At 35.2% G+C, this 22,262-nt stretch overlaps 1 protein-coding gene across 1 annotated transcript in view; it reads left to right on the top strand.

Moving 5' to 3' along the window:
- LOC109081570 (MAM domain-containing glycosylphosphatidylinositol anchor protein 1-like) overlaps window positions 1-21,852 on the top strand; it is a 179,705-nt gene extending 157,853 nt beyond the window's left edge. The window contains exons 16-18 of the mRNA XM_042769445.1: window positions 557-687; window positions 10,503-10,611; window positions 16,918-21,852. Coding sequence (XP_042625379.1) covers window positions 557-687; window positions 10,503-10,611; window positions 16,918-17,009 — 332 coding nt within the window. The 3' untranslated portion in view covers window positions 17,010-21,852. The remainder of the gene's footprint in view (window positions 1-556; window positions 688-10,502; window positions 10,612-16,917) is intronic.
- The last annotated feature ends 410 nt before the right edge of the window (window positions 21,853-22,262 follow it).

Below are 22,262 nucleotides of genomic sequence, written 5' to 3'. Positions count from 1 at the left end.
AGAGCAGAAGCAATGATCTGTCATAAAATATTTCAAATCCAGAGTTTGTCCTGATTCACTGATCCTGATGGATCTTGATCTTTAGTAATTGTTTGAAACAGTGTTTGAATTCCACACAGTACATTTTCTGGAGTGCTAAAATAAATTTTATTTTTTTTTATTTATTTTTTTTTTTGGGGGAGCTAAAAGATCATGCCATTGTTGCCTCTATTTTTTTGTTTGTAAGAAATAATTTTATCTATTGCATATAAACATTCCATTCAGAATCAAAAGGTCCAGTCTGATTGATTGGGATTATGAAAATTCTCAAATAGCTGATCTACTGTTTTCTGCGGTGTTGTGATTTTTGAGTACATGTGTAGTTATAGGCTTTGTTTGATTTCAGAAATGTTGTGCATGTCTCATTTGTCATCATGAAGTTATATTATGCTTATATTTGCATTTTTATGGCCAGACTGCAAAGTGGACCAATAGTCAAAAGTCTGCCATCTGCAGGAGTGCTTGTATAGCCCATGTGTCACTGTTCCACTGACCTCTGTTTTCTGTGCATCTGCAGGTACACTCAATGTTCTCATGAGGGTGAAGAGCATCGCCACTGTGGATTCTGCCATCTGGTCTCTCTCCGGACACCAGGGGCCTGAATGGAGAAAGGCGGATGCTGAGATCTATCCGAGCGGACCCTTCCAGGTATGACTGTGTTTATGTGCAGGAGTGTGTATGAGAGTTTGTATGCAAATGTCTCTTCTGATCTGTGTGTGTGTTGTGCACATGTGGCTGTGTGAGTACATTTTCTGTTTTCTTCACACATGTGGACAGGGGGCTATATCTAATATTTCTGATATATGCTTGATGCAATTAGAGCTACTGGATTGATATTTATCTATTATTTTTGACTTATTTTATGCAGTCCACGTTGGCAGGTGTGAGTGTGTGTGTGAGTGTTTGTGTGTGATTAGAGGGTCTGCGGGGGGATGATTGAGGAAGTGCTGAGTCGTGCTCTACCGCTCTCCTCTGGACCTGTGTTTCTGCTGAGTTGAGCTCTCAGCACAACAGCTGCAAAGACCAGGAGACGAGGAGAAAAGGTGCTGGAGAGAGAGGTTGTGGAGTTGGAGAAAATGAAGAGCAGGGTTGAAAAAAGAGAGATTTATACGGCGTAGAAAACTGAGAAGGGCAGAAAAGATGACACCACATGCAATATGAATGGAAGTGAAAACAGATGATTCAGGGAGAAAAAAAAGAGAGAGTTTACAGGTAAATGGGACACACTTATGTCTGGGCTCATTGGTCCTGGACTTGTCAGATTATTTTATCCTCATTCTTTCTACACTACTGCTTAAAAGCAACAAGAAATAGCATTTGACTTTCATAATGGGACAAATTTCCAGGTGAAACTGAATATTCAGTGTGAAACAATGTAGGACAGAGCTGGATCTTATCCTTTGGGATTTGATTGGATCAGGAAATATAGGCTATGTTATTTATTAATATTTTTTGACTTCACCCAAGTGGATTATAACAGGAGAAAAAAAAGTTGTTTCATAGGTGGACAACATTATTACATTTTGATGAAGATTATGAAAACATGTAGAGCAATATGAACTGATGAATCATGCACAGTAAGACCAGGATCAAGTTGTAACTATTTGTTTATTTATTTTTTTTAGTTTACATTTCCAGTCTTGCTTTGTCCCATTTTTATTTTAGTATTATCACTAATATTGTATTTTGTAATATTATTTTAAATCCGTATATATATATATATATATATAATATATATATATATAATATATATATATATATATATATATATATATATATATATATATATATATATATTTGTTTTTATTTAAATTTTAGTTAAATATTTAGTAATTTTGTGTTTTTGACTTTTTTTGTAGTTTTTGTTATAAATCTATTCTTTTTATTTCAGTTTTATTTGTTTAATTACATCAAGTTAAACTAAATGAGAGATATTTCCTTGGTAACTAGCTGAAATAAAGTTATGCTTAATTTATAAATTTTATATTTTATCTAAAAATTCCTTTTCTTTTTCATCTGATCCCACAAATCCTCCATTCTGTTATGTTATCCCTACTGTTTTTCTAATTGAATACTCTGTTTTTGTTTCAGATTTATTTGGGTCAACAGAATAAGTAAAGAGGGTAAATTTTGATTTTATATTGGCAAAAACTGTTCTCTCTTTTCACTTGCTGTCTGGAGTTACTATCTGGATATTTTTCCTAGTTTTTCCTCAGTCAATTTTTTTTTTTTTTTTGAAAAAACACTTGTTAGCCACTCTCCTCTTTCTGAGCTGTCTCTTTCATTTAATTCAGTAAAGCAGTGTATTTGACACTTGAAGACGTAAATAGATCTTCACCTCTCATCCAGGCCTCAGTTGGCCTCCATCAATCGATGCTAAAGACCAATCCAGGTGTTCCTGGACAGTAGGACTTGACAAGTCCGGCAGACAGCCGTGTTTCTCCGCTGTCTGTTTGTTTGCTCTGTTCTCATCTCTTTGTTCCTCCATTGACTCTTGCTGTGTGGATTGAGTGACTGCTGAGGCATGCTGAGATAAATTAGCATCATTTTCCCACAGAATCTCAGAGAAAAAGAAAGTACATCTTTTGCATCGTTGCATGAGGCGTCTCACCCATCGCTAAGCCTGATGGATCAAGCAGAATCACAACAGCGTTACTTTATTCGAAAGCTTTACTCAACTGTGTGAATCCATTACATGGGCAGCATGTTTGAGGTTAAACTGAGCGGGCTTGATAGTCGAGGGGTTTTTACAGAGATCTAACAGAACTCACAGTGTTAGAGGAGCTCTGAGAGATGTTGCTAGATTAACTTGGGAGTAGAGAACTGGATATGAATTAATATATATGCATTCCGTTCATTATATTTTAAGTAATTTTCATATATAACTGTGAAATTACAATTTCCAAAGTTAATTTTCATATAGACACACATTGGTGTCTTGAACTATGATAAACTGGAGATATATATATAGAAGTCTCTTATGCTCATTAAGGATGCATTTATTTGATCAAAAATACAGTAAGAACAGTAATATTGTGAAATATTAGTATAATTTAAAATAATTGTTATCTATTTTAATATATTTTAAAATATAATTTATTCCTGTGGTAATGCTGAATTTTTATCTACAGATCCTTCAGAAATCATTCTTATATACTGATCTATTACCAATGTTGGAAACAGTTGTGCTTCCTTATTTGTTTTTTCAGCAAGGATATGTTAAAGTGATAAAAAGTGGAAACATTTATTGTTACAAATGATTTATTTTTCCATATATTCCATATATTACATTCCAAATAGGAATATAATATTGCAATTCATATTGAACATTTCTAGTTCTTTATGTCTTACATAAAGTCAAAGCAATGTTTTAACATCTATGTGCAACATCTTTTCCAAAAAATAAATAAATTAAAATGTTTTTTTTTGGATGTCTTCTCATTGATCAACATCCACATATGCTTAATGTGGCCAACAGGCTGGACTTGGGCCGCTGAGAGAAGATTCAAAGGATTTTACACATGGGATTGCTTTTGCCACTCGTTACATTTTCATGCCACTTTTATAGAAGATAAAAGACACCGTAATCTTTAACGACATGGGAACGCACAGTCCATTTAAAGCCTGGAAGATTACTGCCATGGCCAAATCGGATGTGATTAAAAGAAAAGCTCTGATGAAAGTTATTATCATTACCCTACCATCGTGTATATAAAATTAGTCCAGTCTCAAAGGCCTTTTTCTAATGCTTTTTAAACCCTTCACTACGTGGAACTAATACAAATTGGTTAAATATTGGAAATTCAGGGCAAGAAAATCTTTTTTTTTTTTTTTTTTTTTTTGTATGTGAAATGTGTTTTCATACATTCATAAACTCTGCCAATGATATAGACGTAGCTCCAGCTTTGTGCTCCTCTGGTGTATGTTTGATTGCTCCCCATCTATGACACAGTTTCAAATGGCAGTTAAGGCCAGTTGGTGCTGTACGTGTAAAGGCCCAGTATAGCTGTTCTTTTTTATAGAGCTCTTAAATGCCACCTGCCTGGTATTGGGCAGTTTAACACAACTATAAATGCTTACTACCACAGTCTCAGTAGAATACAGTTTATAAATGCATTTTAAACTTTATATCCTGTAGTTTAGTAGCATTTTATTAATTTTTTCCCCTTTTAAGTCCACTCATGTCAGTCAAGATTTCTGGCACCAAGAACAGATATTGTATTATATTTAGTTTACATTATAATTTTCCTTACCTCTGATTTGATTTGATTTAACCGTTCATGTTGACATGATAATACCCAAAACCATGAGGCTTATCGAAGTTTCTAAGCAACTAAACCTATAATTTTCATCTAGGAGACAATAAAGTTTTTGGAAATCGCTTATTCTGCATTTATTTGATCAAAAATACAGTAACATTTTGAAATATTATTACAGTTTAAAATATATTTTAAAATGTAATTTATTCCTGTGATGCAAATCATTACTCCAGTCTTGAAGAGTCACATGATCCTTCAGAAATCAGTCTAATATGCTGATTTGCTGCTCAAGAAATAGTTCTTATTTTCGGTGTTGATGCATATGTTCATACAAACTGTGATACTTTTTTTTTCAGAATTCTTTGAGAGAACAGTATTTTTTGAAATAGGAATCGTTTGTAACATTATAAAATACCTTACTGTTACTTTTGATCATGCATCCTTGTGGAATAACAGTATTCATTTCTTAAAGTTAATAAATCAGTCAATCATCAGTGTACACTGAAGGTGGCATCTTCATATGTCTAGAGATCATAATATCATAAACATTTGAAGGTGGTTTCTTTTTACATGGATGATTATGGTACCACCTTGCAACACATTATCAATGTACTGAAAACCACCCGCAACACTCTTGGTGGCATCATTTGCACAGGCAAACAGCACTACAGTTTTCTTTAGAAAATGTCAAAATCTAGTCTAAAGTCTACAGTTTATCTTACGCATCTCTAAAGTCCTTTTTCCATATCTTAATGGAAAAGGTCACCGCAGGCAGAAGTGTTTTGTACGGCCGTGTGAAAGATGGCAGCAGGGAAATGATGATGACAAAAGTGCAGGAGCTTTACAAAGGAAGAGTTCAGGGAGCAAGGGAGGGCTGGTAATTAGCTTTGCTTAATTATGATTTTCTGAAAAGATTAAGAGAAAAGCAGAGAAAAGCGTCCACTCTGTGAGCGCTGATCCGTTTTCACACAGCCCTTTAAGCTCTTTCCTCATCATCTCCTCTTTTCTCTTTATCCTCTTTATCGCTTGCTGGTTTCTCCGCTGATGCTCTCAGCTCTTTGTCGTGTTTGTTATCCATTAACCTCTCCTCTCTGTGTGCTCGAAATTTCCCATCACTCTCACCTCTTGCTTCTCTGCTAGCACTGCTCACCATAGTGTTTGGTTGATGAAATTCACCAGACTATGAGTCTCCATTACAGCAAAATCACAGCCTTCAGGAGTTCTGTTCTGGAACTCTGTTTCTTCCTTCCACATTCAGTAGAGCAGCTCAACCAAAAATGTAAATTTTCCTGTTGAAGAGAAAGCAAAGTTGTATTAGGGCCCAAGTCACTATTGGTGCAGAGCCCTATTTCTTTTCTAAGGAATATTATTATTATTATTATTTATTTATTTATTTATTTTCCCCCCAACTATCTGGGGCTTTTTGCACCATTTTAATGGCATTTTAATGCTCCTCCTAGGGTTTTCATCCGATTGCCACCAAACTTGGTGAACTTGATCTCAAGACATTGAGGATGCTAAATTGCAAATGGATTTTTGATATCTCAAATGGTTTGGCTGTGGCGAGGCAATGAATTTATGGTGTAAAGATGTTAGGGGTGATTGTTTTAGAAGGTTTTTTTTACATTGTCTGATTTTATCAAACTTCACATAGATGTGACTTTTATGAGTCAAAGTTATAGTCCCACCAAAAGGCAGCAGGAAGTGTGTCATTTTCAAAATCCTTTGAATTCAGCTTCTTATTTTTTACTCCGTTTACTTCATACTTCATCAGAATAATGTCAAAACATGGCCGATGTAAAATTGCAAAGGGTTTTTTGATATCTTACATATTATTGCCATGGCAATGTGCCAAACTTTAGTATAATTTTCAGATGTGTTTGAGGCACTTAACATGCTTAACATGCAGTCATTAGCTACAACCAACAGGAAGTTGGCAATTTTGGTTTGAAAGTGGATTTTTGGAAAAATCAGGCTGTGAATCATTGCATACTCCTTCTAGCAGATTTATGCACTTCATACTAAACTTTGTCTACATGATGCCAAGATATTGAAGATGCTAAATTGCGAATGGATTTTGGATATCTTTAACGCTGTTGCTATGGCGATTTATTAAATTAACAGTATAAAAGGAAAAAAAAAGTTACATATGGAAAAAATTAATTGTGAGGAAACATGCTTAGTTTCATAATTTTATAATACTCTGAGGGCTAACACTTTACAAAAAGGTCTCATTTGTTAACATTAGTTAATGCATTAACTAACATGAACTAACAATGAACAATATTTTTTTTACAACATTTATTAATCTTAGTTAATATTAGTTAATAAAAGTGTTCATGTTAGCTCACAGTACATTAACTACTGATACAACTTTAAATTTTAATAATGTATTAATATATTTTTAACTTAACTAAGATTAATAAATCCTATATTAATATTGTTCATGTAAACTAATTAAGTTAATTCATGTAAACAATGAAACCTTATTGCAAAGTGTTACCAAAGTTTTATGTATTGTTCCCTTTGTGTGTGTGTGTGTCTGTCTGGATATTCTAGAGTAACCCTTTCATTGCTGTTAACCAGACTGCCAGAGGGTTGCCGTAAATGCATGTGCCTGCTGTGCACTGTTTTCTTGATGCCACAAGGGTGCTGTAGGGACCGGATGCTTGGGCCCGTCATTGCTGCTTGCATGCAGCTATATTATTTCATTTGTTTCTGTTAGACAGTGATAAGATAAAATGGAGAAAAATAGATCTTAAGTGTGTCACACTGTGCTCAGATTTGTAGTATGAAATAAAAAGTCAAGAGTTTTTAAAATGAATCCAAACAAATCTCGTCAAAGTCAGTTATTATGTGAAAAACTGTCTTCTGTATCCCACTGGTATTTGACTGGTCAGAAGTTTGGAGTGACTGTGATTTTTTTAAAATGTTTTTGAAATACATATCTTGTGCTTAAAGCATTTATTTGATGAAAAATGCAGTAAAACTCCGCAATTGTGAAATCTTACTACAATTGATAATAGCTGTTTTACATTTCAACAAGATTTTTACTTTTAATTTATTTTTCTAATGAAGCAAAGCTGAATTTTCAGCATCATTACTCCAGTTTTCAGTGTCACATGATCCTTCAGAACTCATTCTAATATGCTGATTTGGTTATGTTTTGAGCTTTGAACAAAGTTCAAAAGAACAGCATTTATTTGAAATGGGAATCATTTGTAGCAGTTTAAAAGTCTGAAAATCTTTTGAAAATCTTAGTGACTCCAAACTATTGCATGCTAGTGCATAATTCTTTATTGATATATAAAATATATTTTGTTTCTCTGAACAATCTACGTTTTTTATAACAAGAATTTTGGATAAACTGCTATTTTTGACACTTTGGATAAATATGCATATATCTGCTAAATAAATAAATGTACTGTACATGTGAATGTCTTTAGAAGCCATACAATAGTCTTATGTGGTGAACGAACCAAAATTTAAGTTCTTGTTTTTTTTTTCAGGTGCTTTTTGACAGCCCCTGGTCTTTGTATTTTGTCTTCATATAGAAAAGAGCAGCAACAATATTCTGTGTAACTTGCACAAAAGCTAGAGAAACAGAATTTGGTTGAACTGTTTCTTTAAGTTCTGCTTCACCTCCATCTCTCCCCTGTTCCTGCACACTGCTCTCTATCCTCACCCAATCTAATGAACATGGAGCTGGAGAGGTGTCTGCATGCCTACGCCTCTCAGACACCACACATAATTGTTTCTTTCTGTCTCCACTGGCATCTGAGCTCATGTGTGAGAGGTGAATTGTCTGTCATACTCTTAATGAGCTCAGCCCACTAAAGTCAATTGTGCTCTGTCCGTTAGAGGAAACCATTTGCATTAACGAACAGAGAGAAAACACACACACATCGCCTCACCTATCAATTACTGCTATAACCGACTACGGCGAGATCTATTTATGCATGTTTTGTTGGTTTGTGTTTGCCCTTTGAGCATGTTTTTATGCATACAATGACCTTGTAATTCTGGAAGTGTACCATGAGTTAAATGCATTCTGTGTGTGTTTGAGAGTCTGGGCTTGTAATGCATTAATATATATTCAGGTGAGCAGATATTTTTATGGAGCGCTGCTTGACATTGCCCTAATGATGTCATGTCACCAGGCATCTACTGTGGCCCCGCAGCCAATTAGCACAGGCAGAGACACTGTTTTACACACGCAAGACAAATTAAATTACCCATCTGCCCTCATCCCTTGATCCCGTTCAGCCTCTGTTATTTATGATTCAGAGTCACTCGTTCATTTGGGCAGCGTTGGAGCCCGGGGTGATGCTGCACGTGTGTGTGTGTGTGTGTGTGTGTGTGTGTGTGTGTGTGTGTGTGTGTGTGTGTAAAAGCACACGGATCAAAAGTGTGTGCACTTAGCAAAGTATGCTATCTTAATCTGGTCAAGTGTGTGAACCATTCTAGGAAGTTTCATTTTTAGGCTGAATAAAAAAGTCACACTGCTTCAAATCATGTTGAAATGATAATACAATCTAAGAAAAAAGTACAAAACTGTCACTGGGGAAGTACCCTTTCAAAAGGTTCAATCAACCTGAATTCTACTAATTGTGCATTTTAGGTGCTAATACAGTATGTACTTTTAAATTACTAATATGTACCATTTAGGGGTAAATATGGAGAAAATACCAATTTGAATGAGCTTTTATCTTTATTTTTTTCATTCTATTTTTCATTTATTGTTTATTTATTTATTTATTTATTTATTTATTGTTTAAATATTACTGTTATTATTATTATTATAATTTTTTTTTTTTTTTTTTTTTTTTTTTTTACAGTTTTAGTTTAGTTCTTATTTATTAGTAATTTAAGTGCTTTAACTATTTCAGTTTTCCATCTAGTTAACAATAATAGTCCTGGCATCCATACTCTTTCCTGTGTCCATAAAAGCTCTCCAAATTTTGTCCATATACAAAAGTTCTCCTAAACTTAAAGCTCAAATACAGAGTCATTTTCTGCAAAGTTTCAGAGTATGTGAATTGCTTCAGATCTGTTTTTTAAGGGGCTGTAGGTGGATTAAAAGTATTGAGATGCTGTGTTCATTTTTGCTCATTTATACATTTCAATCACTTGTGCGTTAGTCAGCCAGCTGGGGTTCAGAGGTGTGTGTTTGTCTGGGGAGGGGGTAATTCTGTAAACTGTAGTTAGACTGAACGTGGCTTTGACATGGATCTGATTAAGTCTCTGCAGTGAGCTTCAGAGCTGCTGTAATTAAGCTGTCAGTCAAACGCAGCTTACATGGGGAGGAAATAAATACCAGCAAAGAATGTGGGAGGAACCTTATTATATTGATTTTATAGGCCAGTATGCAATTCTTTTATAACTTACTGCACAAATGTTTGATAAAGTACTGTGTTATTTTTAATGTGCTGTGTAGTGCAAAAAGGTTTAATTGTGACTTGGGTCTAGTGTCATTCAGAATTCAGAATCATATCGAGCATGGTGTTCAAATTCCAGTTCAGTTCCTGCTGTTCCAAGATGCAGAATTGACATTTCACAGGGAGCTTGATTGACCGAATCAGCCATTTTGTCCGACAAACAAACCAGACAGGAGAGCAGATTAATGTTGGTGTACTTGAACTTGAAAAATGGTGCGTATTGACGTTTTCCCGCGTTTTAAATAAAATACCTTCTGATGTTCATTTATGTTTATTTCGTGGTTTAAGTAAATACGAAAAGATGATCAGTTCATGTGCTACTTGAACTGAGGCGCTACAGCAATCTCTCACAATACATTAAAGAGCCACAAAACTGTATTTATTGTTTGAAATTCTCAGAAAATGACAAAATTTAAAAGATGAGACTTTGTTTCATACGAGAAGTAACCTGCTCTGTCTGTCGGCACATTGTCAGATTCCTCTTTGCTCTGTGATGTATTTTTCACTGCGTGAGAACATGATATGTGGTGTGAGAGTGGCATGCATGGCTTGCCACACATAGCAACAGTAACTGAGGGGGGTGGAATTTGTGAAGGGTCAGTTGTAATTTGTATTTATGGATGTACTTGTAAAGAATTGTAGTTCTTAATATTATCTCGTATTTTTCCTTAAATGTTAGATGATATGAACGAATAAATGTTTGAAATTGTTTTTTTTTTCTGCTATTTTTTCTACTAAGATTTTTCTATGTGTTTTTCTTTGTCAGGTGGTGTTCGAAGGTATCCGTGGAAACGGCTATGAGGGAGACATCGCTATCGATGACGTTTCTGTTTCCAAGGGGAAATGCAAACAAAAGGATAGCGTGGACAAAACAGGTCTGTACCATCAGTGACACTTCTACAGTACAAAAACACACCTCTCAGCCTTGATGCTTCAGTAATAAACTTCATCATGTCCCTTCATGTAGATGTAGGTGACTAAAAGCCCACATTACCCCTCAACGTTCAGACTTACTTTCTTCTGTTGAACACAAATGGAGAACATTTAAAGTATTGTTTTGGTCACTATTCCATGCACTTCAAAATAGGGACTTTGTTTTAAGTTCAAAACGGGTGAAAAGGTATCATAAATGTACATAAGTAATCCATACTATGCAAAGTTTGAAGTCATACAAATCTTGACTTGATTTATGGTGTTTTTTCGTTCTTCTTTGAGCTTGAAATAATACAGATAGAATATGAAACGATTTGAAATGACATGAGGGTGAGTAAATGATGACAGAATTTGAATTATTCCTTTAACTCCATTACAACAGGAAGGTTTTAGAAATGAACTGTCAGTGAGTAAGTTGTGCCAGGACTGTGCACGCATGCAGGAGAGATGCCGCACCAGTGCGAGGTTGCTGATGGTGGAGGCAGCTGTACTGGGCTGCAGGGGCTCGGGCCCGGGGCCCAGCTCTGACAGCTCTGGCTTCTTCTCACCTCGTGCAGCCCTCTGATGGTGCGGCAGGCCTCGGGTCTCCTCCTGAATGCTGATCTTGGCACATGATGGGTGTGAATGCATCCACACAGACAGGAAAAGGCACAGTGCCAGACTCTGAGAGAGAGAAAGAGAGAGACAGGGCAGCTGGCCAGAACACTATCCCCCTCAAAACCCACCAGATTAATTGATAAAATATCATTCTCATTACTGTAATGCAGGAAGACATATGGTTTAATTTATGCTTTAAAAATGCATAATATACTTAATCATGTTATCAATAATTGCCTCTAAATGGACATACAGTACTGACCAAAAGTTTGTTTTAATGTTTTCGAAAGAAGTCTCTTAATCTCACCAAATCTGCATTTATTTAATCAAAAATACAGTACAAAACAGGAATAATGTAAAATATTTTTACAATTTAAAATAACTGTTTTCTGTATGATTATATTTTAATATTTAATTTATTTCTGAGATGTCACTTTCTGACCAATTTATTGTATCCTTCCTAAGTATTAATTTCTTTCCAAAAAAAAGGGGAAAATACTGCTTATCATACTAACTTTTGAACAGCAGTGTAACTGAAAGACATTATATTATTGTGGCATTGTATTTCTATTATTGTATTTGCATATCACTGAACATGACTATATGACTTTTTTTTAAACAAAGCTGGAAACTACACCAAAAAAAAAAAAAAAAAAAAAAAATAAAAAAAATAGAAATAAAGAAAAATACTGTTACATATACATATAATACATATTTTCATTAGATTTTTTTTTTTTTTTTTTTTTTTTTTTTTGTTGACTGACTGTCTCACAATGTTTCACTGACATAAAGTCTATGAAGATAGAAGGAAAAACTTATTGTCTTCTGTTATATTTAGTTTCTAAATATAAACTACAGCACTGCTGCCATTATTTCACATAAATTAAATTTAAGTGGAAAAAAAATAACCTTTTTTTTTATTATGAGCACTCCTAGGGAAGAAATCTAACAGCCACCTCAAGCGTCATCTGATGTGTTCCAAAGCATACATCAAAAAACACATTCAGTGTCCATGGCAGCAGCTCCTTATCAGCTAACCTTGAAAATAATACAGACACTCCAGCAGAGAGAAGCTCTCCCTGGTACCAGCAAAAAAGGATGAAACTTCAACGTTACCCTTTACACAGATTTATGCTTATTATATCTACAGAGACAAAACCAAGGAAGTCAAAACCAATATATATGTGAAATATCAATATAAATGTAAAGTAAAGATGAAAATGAAGAGTAGTATATGAGCAAATAAGAATATATGAATATTACTTGATTATTATATATAGATATTGAATGAATTAAAAGATTTTAAAGATTGTAAAACATTTGGCCTTCATTCCAGAGAGGAAAGATGCAATGTCCATGGTTACTCTAGGCATGAGACAGATCCACAACAATCATCCTCAGAAACTATAAGATACACAATTATCGAGGAATTACTTGGATCTGAACAAGAACAATTCATGAAAAATAAATAAATAACAGTATGTACTATTACAACTAGTAACTGTCCTTGAAAATGGCCTCACATGCACAGCACTTTGTGTGTCAGTCTTGTATAGAATAATTTCTTGAGTCAAAGATCTGAATCCCCATCACATTTTCAGGGCATAGTGATTTTTTGATAGATTGAAGTTTTGACCTTCTTGTTCTGAATATTAAAAATGGCAAAACCCTTATTCTTACTCAGTGAAACCTGTCAAGAACATGTCCTGGTCATATTTCATACCAAAAAGACATCAAATATTACATTTTGCTTAAAGAAAATGAAGCCAGTTTTTAGGACTATTCGATATTTTTGCGTGACTTAATGACATTATGACAATAATGCACATTTCACCTTCTAGTTCATATTGCCATAATGGAAAACATCTCATTCTTTTTAGTATAATGTGAAAAACAAATGTTATTTAAATGTTACACTGGTTAATATAGATAATAAAACAAACACTCAAAAGTAAAATGTGTGGATGCATTACAGTAATAAAAATAGGCTTATTACATTTCAGGGATATATGATGAAGGAAAATATTTCATTTTTGTAATTCTGTTTGGTTGAGCAAATATTTAATTGAATTACAGAGTTCACTAAAGAGTTCACTAAATGATCTTAAATTATCATACAAATTCATAAGAGTTTTATCTAATTAGGTTTCCTTTTAATTGCTTAATTTGCCAGATGGTCTCACATTTCAAAACCATATCTCATTTCTTTAAGTCACATATTATGCAATGTAATTTTTTTAAATAAACAGCTAGGATTTGGTGAATTAACTTTTTTAATTGATACACCAGCTGTTAACCCTGACATTTATACCACACAGTGAACAAACTGTGTAGTATCCTTTTTATTAGCATTATTTATTATGGTATGGTACCTTAAATGGGGTGTAGACATTCAGGAGTGTAGGAACTATCTGAAAAGTTGAGGAAACACGTTGTAAACCTTGTCATCATGAATATTAATGAGAAGGTGTAACATCATTTCAGCTAATTTGCTGAAAGGCATGTAAGCAAGCATCAGGTCTATAAAATGGTTCAGCCAACTTTTAACACTGTTGTTTGGCTGTTTAGCTTTAATGGAAGCTGTGTTTTTTTTTTTTTTCTCTCTTGCTGCCAAACAAAACAAACAAACAAAAATCTCCCAAATTGGAAAATGACCCGAAACAGATTCACCCACATATACAGGCACCACTGTGCGATGCGCCAAAGCATGTGCACTGCCCGCAAGGCATTAGTTTCTTCTGACAGTAACACGTACGGACATTTTCATATACCAATCCACATAGCTCCTACTGCTCCAGCCTGATATTTTTTCGATTTTAAATCGTTAAACACCTCAGGAAGCTGTCATGGTAAAGTGAAAAAAAAAAAATCTCCATTATTATTTCAGGTTCTAATGTAATCTTATACATAAGTCTCTGGAAGAGTAAAGCTCTGCTCTCTCCTCTGTACCTGGGTCGGCATGAACACTGGTGTTATATCACACACACACACACACACACACGGCCCACACAGTAAAACCTGTTCATGCCGCCCACAGGTGCTGAGCTGTGCTTACACACAGGAAAGTGTAAGGTGAGCTGCGTGCGGCGCACCGCAGGGCAGAACAAAAGAGCCAAATTAATGATTAAGATCAATCATTGTGAAAGCTCCCTCACAGAGAGAATATTCCAGTTCTCAACCGCACGGACTGCTGATAGCTGTTGTTTGTTTGGGGAAACTTGTTTGTGTGTGTGCTGTTAGCTTGAGGCTTTACTATAGAGGATATTCTCCTTTTTGATTCCTTGATGTTTTTCAGGGTCTTTCCTGTTATGCAGTACATTTTGAACTCTGTGGGTATAACAGACTTTCACAAGTCTGCGGTTAAGCTGGAAAACTTTCAACAGGTTGATTTTTTACACCATTAATAGGAAGGATGCCTAAAAAGATGGGAATAAAGTGCTACAATTAACTGTGCATAAGTTCGTTTTGATTTACCAATTTCTGAGATTTGATTAGGAAGTGTGAAATATTTTAAAGTGAGACAAACCAGCTAAAGACACAAAAACAGAATTTTTCAAATTTCTAATAGACAGCTGCAGGGATGACATATTTTTGTTGGCCGAAACATGGAAAGGAGTTTGCATTTTAACACTTCCGGTTCAATCGTACTAAAGTCAGTGGGTTTTTGGTGAAATGCCTGAAAGATTGTCTGTGGTAAACACAAGCTCAGGATATGTTTATATTTTATTCAGTGATATTAAATACATTAGAAACTTTTAAGGAAATCATAAACTTCTGTTGGTCACAGAGCTTATTTTCTGCAATAATCTTGACTTTTTTGTTGAGGGAACTAGGGAGATGCTAACTTCCAGACTGGCCTACAAAAATGTGTCATCACTGCAGCACAGCGCTCCATATTTAGTGATGCTAATGCTGGTTTTATCTCCAAAATGATGTCACTTCCTGTATGGTGACTGCATTAAGGAACTGGTTTATGGTAGTTAAGGGATTTTGCTAACTGGATGGAAAGTGATATTGTGCACTCAGGATTCCAAAAAGGAAACCAATATTCTCAAGAAAACATTTAAGTTAACAAATGAAGAAACAAATGGAATATTTATTAATAAATTGCCTGTTTTTCTAGAAACTAGAGAATATGATTTTCATGTTGTGTACCGCCAATGTATTGCATAGCCAGAATGACGATGGTTTCCCCTGCTCCCCTCTGGATTGTTCTAATCGGGGTGCTGCCTAGGGAGCTCAACCGTGAGCTGTTCCTGCTTTAGAGATGAATGATGATTGACTCTGACATCCCATGTGTTACTGCGCCCCCATAAATCACACCTTGACTGGGATTTGGCTGTAGGGTGGAAAGGCGGAGCAGGCAGAACAAGAGAAGTATGTGTGATTTGAAACAAAGGTGACCTGTTGAATCGGAATTAGAAATCTGAAGACCCCACAGCACACACACAAACATTGAAATTTGTTACGGTGCCACTGACTGTTGATAGATCAGTTTTTGAACACTTAATTAACTAATTTCCCTCTCTCTTTGATTATAGGTTATAATATTAGACTTGTTATTTTGCTGCACAGGTGCATAACTAACCTGCCTCCACACACACACACACACCCACGTACACCCACTTTCAAAATTACCCGCCTCCTTCAAAAGTCCTTGAGAGAGATGTCACAGCTCACACAATCTCATTCTTTATTGAAAAGGAAGAATAAAAAGCTTTATTATGAATATATTGATTTCCTGCTATAGCCAGAGAAATCCTTGATATAAATCCATATTGATTTTTTTTTTTTTTTTTTAATACAATACCTGCTCTTAATTTATTAAACCCATTTTGTTGGCAGCTTGTATGCATAATTAAATGCACATGTGTATGTGTTGTGAGTCTGCTTCTCAAACAACACTGCAAGCATGTTTGGTCCAGCCCTCATCATCATCTGAGGCCATTTCCTGTGAGCTGTGCCAAAAGATATTACTCAACGTTACCTCTGAGACATAATGACTTGTAATTGTCCTCTCGCAGGTCATCCGTCTTCTGTAGCTCACAGATATTACCGCTTACGGCCTCTGGTTCAGTCATATGATGATGCCAGCCCCTGTAACCCCATCTGTCTGATCCATTATTTCAGTGTCCCACGCTCCTTTGTGCCAAACACTCAACAGGAGCACAAAACCATTTACGATAGCATCCCAAGTTCCCTTCTGAAAGGGGTCTGACCCTGCAACTGTTGTGTGGTTAAGGTTAAGAGATGTTTTTCTTAAGGGCATTTTATGAACTACATATTGAGGTAAAATTGCCCCATTTTGGAGCAATTCTGAACTAGATTTGCAATGCTTTAGGCCTTGAACTAGTCACTTGAACCACTTGAAGCATATACCTTGAATGCACTGCAATTGGCTTTGGATAAATTCATATGCCTTTTGCATAAATATACAAATTATTTAGGAGAAACATCTGAGACAAAGTAGATATTTCAGTGTAAGATAGCTGAGAGCCCCATTAAGGAGACGCTCATGTAGGACATCCCACTCACTCCCACAATTCTTTTATGACCCTTTTCCACTGTTCTGTCAATATAAAGTGGCAGATGCACAACAAAGATGTTGTTGTGTAAAGAGTGTAATAGAGTGTCTGTCTTTATGTTTACAGCAGTTCTGTCTGGGACACACCAGAGTCTTCACCTTCTTCCTGTGATCGTCCAGCTGCTCTGCACCATCTGTCTGACATTCCTCCTCAGATGATACAGATACCCCTCAGCACACACACCACCAGTGAAGGACACCACCTATGGCAGCAATAAGAACTGCCCCAAAACATGACCACCCTTCCTGCTACTGCGTCCTCCATTTCCTCCTGTTTCTCATTCCCTTTGTCCCAGCTGCACACCTCCTCTTACCAATCGAGTCTACTGTTCCTTTGGTTTCTCTTCATCTTTGTGGTCACTTGTTGAGCTTATATCTGCTAAGTGGCACATTTTATGTTTTATGTAAGTGTTAATTTTGTACATGTCTGTCCATATGTCTTGACATCTTCATCTTAATCACCCATGTATGTATCTGACACACCAAAGTGTCAATTATAACCAAAGATGACGGAGGGCTTACAGGATGAACAGACGGCTGAAAGAGCAACAAGGACGTCCTTTCCCCAAATCAACTACTCTTTCCACAGACGCAAGTGCATGGAGATGTGATTTTCTTAAGACATTAAGATTGCAAGGAATAACTTGAGCTGGAACGGATGAGTGAATCAGGTGGTCATGAAGTTACTGATGACCTGAATAGACCTGTACATGCACGTGTACATTTTATATTGGAAAGTATTAAGCTGCAGAAAGGACAAACGGACTCCAACTGCGACTTCTAGGACTATGACAATGTGAAACTAAAGAAGCACAAATTTATATCTTTTTTTTTTTTGTAGTTATTTTGGTTCCTTTACTTGGTATCCCATCAGTCTTGGTTTGTTGTACACTTCTTGTCCTTTGGCTTTCTTTACCAGAAACCGTGTGCCACTGCTGCATTACCGCTCAGTTCGTTCGATTCCAAAAATGACACAATGTGAACTTTGGACCGGAAGAGCATCAGTTACCTCACCCTCAATCTACAAGAACCATAAAGCACCTGGACAACTTATGAGAACGATCACTATTAGCTTCAATAAAACTGCCGGGAGAGTGTTGACTCACTGGGTCAGTCGTTCTCGTTCAGCAATAGGACCGTACCTCTGACTGCAATGAACATGATTTGGGAACAGACTCCAACAGATGAACGACTCTAGACAGACAAACTCCACTCTTGACTTTGGTGATCAAGAATGTCATTTTGCATAGTGTTAGAGAGAAATCGCATGTGCGTGCAAGCTCTTCAATGGGACATTTTTTTTTTTTTTTTTGGAAGTTTTGAGATGGCAAACAAACAGTGTTGACATGAAAAGCTGACCTTGTTCCCCATTAAAGCATCCTATAGTAATGCTGTATTCCATTTACATTGTAAAGTTGGAATTTCCAGCTTCCTACTTGGAAAATTGCAATAGAATGCCACTTAAAGTCACTTGAGCTTAAATCTTTTTGGTGAGATGCACTTTTAAGCAAATAAAATACATCAATAGGTCAAAGTTCTTACATTAAATGATAATAAAACATGTTTAGCAAATGTCTGCAGATAAATGATCCTCTAAGATGATAACCATACACCTGCAGAACAAATGCTAATACTGTGGTGCATCGTTTATGCTCAAATTTGGCGGCTAGGGACTTCTTTGTTGACAATCAAGATCTGTACAGCAAACAGTAGCATTGCCATTTTATTTTCTTATATATCATCTTCCAAACTTTAGAGAGGAGAACGCCTTAACGCTTGGAAGTCAGAGATACCAAGTAGGAATATCCCACATTTGACTTTGAATGGAACGCAGCATAAATCACAGATGGCTATGGTTTAAGATTCAGATGCAATATGTTATGAATGATTTTACTTTCAAAAGATTTGATATGTACTCTATCCTCCCTGGAACTCGTTTTAAAAAAAACTTGTCGCATCAAGTTAAATAACATTTAAGCACATGGTTAGATTTCAGTAGCAATATGTGATTGTCAGATGTGTAAGCAAACCAGGACTGTGTGTGTTCGATCCTTTCCAAAAGCTCGAGTATGTTTCATCACATCTATCATTACTGCAAGGGAAGGGCAGCCACAGAAGAATAAGAGCATATGACGAAAAGAAGGAACCATTTGTGCCTCTGTTTGAGTGTCCTTTATTGGATTTGCGTATGCTTAGATGTTATGGTGCAATTGTGTATACAGTATATATTTCAACTGCTTTGCTTTAGTATTACTCATACTTGTAGTTCCACCCACAATGGAGCTTTAAGGTAAGTCTGTTTACAAACATAAAATGCTCAAAATGATTTTCCGGCTTGTAATATTTGCTCACGCTCATATTTAACCAGTTCATATTTATCCTAATGTGGTGTACGTCTGTCACTGTTGAAGAGATTATCATATGACTCGCTCCTCAGGTAATTCCATAGGTAACAGGGACAGGGCCTGGAGTAATTCAACCCCAGTCCAGGTTCTCCTACAGTTAAAGACACTCCAGCGGCTGTAATACTGTTCCTCATGTATGTTACCGTAAACGCTCTGAACTCTTGCACAATGCCTTCACTACATGTCATGTATAATCAGCTATATTTTATAATCCATGCTAAATTTAGTAGGACCCACTACAGGACACGAGCGATTAGATTTAATGCAAGAGGGAAAATGAGAGCGAAAAAATAAATGGAGGGTTATGTCATTTTATGTTGCAGGATAGTGTGCGTTGAAAATTATGTATTCCAAATGTTTCCTTTTGTTTCTTTTAAGTATTCCTACATGTGCTTGGTGACATCCCAGTATTACCTAGAAGCCATCATCCTTGACTGTGACTGTGACTGTGTTATTCTTTGGTTTTGTATTCAAACCATATCTCATTGTTTCATTTAAATGGATCTGGTGTACAACTCTGCATTTACAACTATGGTTTGAGGCAAAGGGCGGGATCTAAATACTGTGCAATATATGATAAAGATGACGTTTTATCATGCAATTCAATGTCAATTTGTTATAAGCTCAAATAACATAGAGAGTGCACCCTCACCCCGATGATGAGCAAATGAATGTGTATGTTAATTTAATTAGAATGTGAAATCTTACTGGCCAGGATTCTTTGCATTGTAAATGTGCAAAATTCAGTGGAATGGATTTAAATATGGCATGATGTGTTAAATGGAGATGGAGGTGCTTTGCTTAATAATATCAGCATAGTAAAATCAGCCAAAATATATAATAAATGAACAAAGAAGATCCAGGGATACGTAGAAATTGGCGAATGATGGCTGGAAATTCCATGCTGGCCATATTCACATGACCGAATACAACAGAGCATGTGAAGTTTGAATGCATCTTTAAGAATGTTATTTTTGTTCTAAAATGTTTGACATTAAGAAACATTCTGAAAGAGTTCATCCTTAAAAATTCTGTGGTTTGGTTATTTTCCTTGTATTTTTTGCCCCTCCTAAACACTTAGCAGCCAGTCTCATTCTACGGTTATACATTTTTTTTTTTTTTTTTTTTATACAGGACTGACATCTGTATTGTGTTGCTATGTGAATGTAGCCACTCTCTGAAGCCATCATCAGGCTAAGGGTTGAAGACATCTTGTTGCAATACTTAATGTGGCATTCACATTTAGTATATATATATTAAAAGATCAGGGGCCAATGAGACTTTACTATTGATTGATATGCTACCAATGGGAAATCAGTTTGTAACGTTTGACATTGGTTTTTGTCACTTTTCAGACTCACTTGTGTGTTCATCTACTACCAGTGACTTCTGATGTATGACTCAAATATGATCAGAGCATGAAGCATAACAACACATGTAGCATTATCTGTGTGAGTAGAGGTGGGAGTCTCTAGAATGTACCATGAGAAAGGCCATTTCCTGTTCCTCCCGGAGGACGTCAGTAGATTCCCATTTGAAGCACTGGTGAAAGTTCACTATACTGCCACGTGCGCTTCTAGCTACTATGATTACTGCGTTATGCTTTATCTGTTGAGAGTACATGGGTGAACATTCAGGTCATTTAATTCGAAAATAATGAGGAAAAAATAGCATACAGATAATTACGCCTGTTTTAGATTTTTATAGCTTAATTATTATTATTATTATTATTATTATTATTATTATTATTATTATTATTATTATTATTATTATTATTATTATTATTATTATTATTATATTTTGCATTTTGACATGTCCATGAGACTTAAAAGCACTTTATTTGTATTTCATTTTTTTTTCACTTTGTGTATTTCTCATTTTGCTTGATATTGACTGTGACTTTTTTAATACAGTAAAAATGAATGAAATACAACAACAAAAGTATAACAAAGCACTAATTAAAGGCATGACAATTTTATTTTATTTATTTTTTTTATATATTTTTTTTTTTGCATTAATGGGAATGTAGTAGGGAAATTTAATTACTGTCATATAACATAAGACTTTATTTACTTTTTGAATTTTGAAATATGATCAGAACATGTTTTTGGATTTTTTTGTTATTGATTCACCTGTGCATTTAATAAAATATAACCACAAATCCCTTGACCAAACCTGAAGATCCATCTGTGAAATTCACCAAAACGCTCACAAAATCAATCCCTTGACTGCTGAAGAATTTCGGTGGGTGTTGAATTGATCATTAGTGGGCATCACAGCTCTGATTGGCTGTTCTGCCGTATGCAAAGTGTTCAGACCAGAGAGAGGGATTCTGTTTTTTTTTTCCTCTTTTTTTGTTGTTGTTTTTTTTCCGTTTGTATGTATATTTGTTTGTTTGTTTTTAGATATACCGGTGCACAAGTGAGAGAGCAACTTGTAGTGCTGGATGTTGTATATTCTCTGTCATGTAATGAACTATTTTAGAGGAAAAATATATTTGAAATATGACTTCAAGATGTATAAATAAATAACCATGAAATACCTGCATTGTGTGTGGTTGTGTTCCTAAAACTTGCTCAACAGTACTGTCATAAATGCTTAGATTATTCATTGTTATGGCCTAAAGAATCTGTTACAAACATGATGCTTAAAAGAAATCATGCTGCATCTGTTAATCAAGAGCACTGACGACCCTGAGAGAAGATCCAAATTTACAGCACACGCACTTTGCACATGGAAACCACTACTAAAAATTGGAAAAATATTTAGAAAAATATTTTTTTTGTCCTTGCATCTTAAATATAATGATTAATCGATATGAATAATAAATAAAATAAGCTTTATGTAACAATAATATAATATAATATAATATAATATAATATAATATAATATAATATAATATAATATAATATAATATAATATAATTAATATAATAATAAAAAACTACAGAAAAACAGACACACACAAAAAAAGAAACAAAATAATACAAATATGAGAAAACAAAAAT

This window comes from Cyprinus carpio, chromosome A13 (genome assembly GCF_018340385.1).
Source record: "Cyprinus carpio isolate SPL01 chromosome A13, ASM1834038v1, whole genome shotgun sequence".
In the NCBI taxonomy this organism is placed as follows: domain Eukaryota; kingdom Metazoa; phylum Chordata; class Actinopteri; order Cypriniformes; family Cyprinidae; genus Cyprinus; species Cyprinus carpio.
The sequence above is the reverse complement of the archived record's forward strand: the minus strand, read 5'-3'. Positions and strand labels throughout refer to the sequence as shown.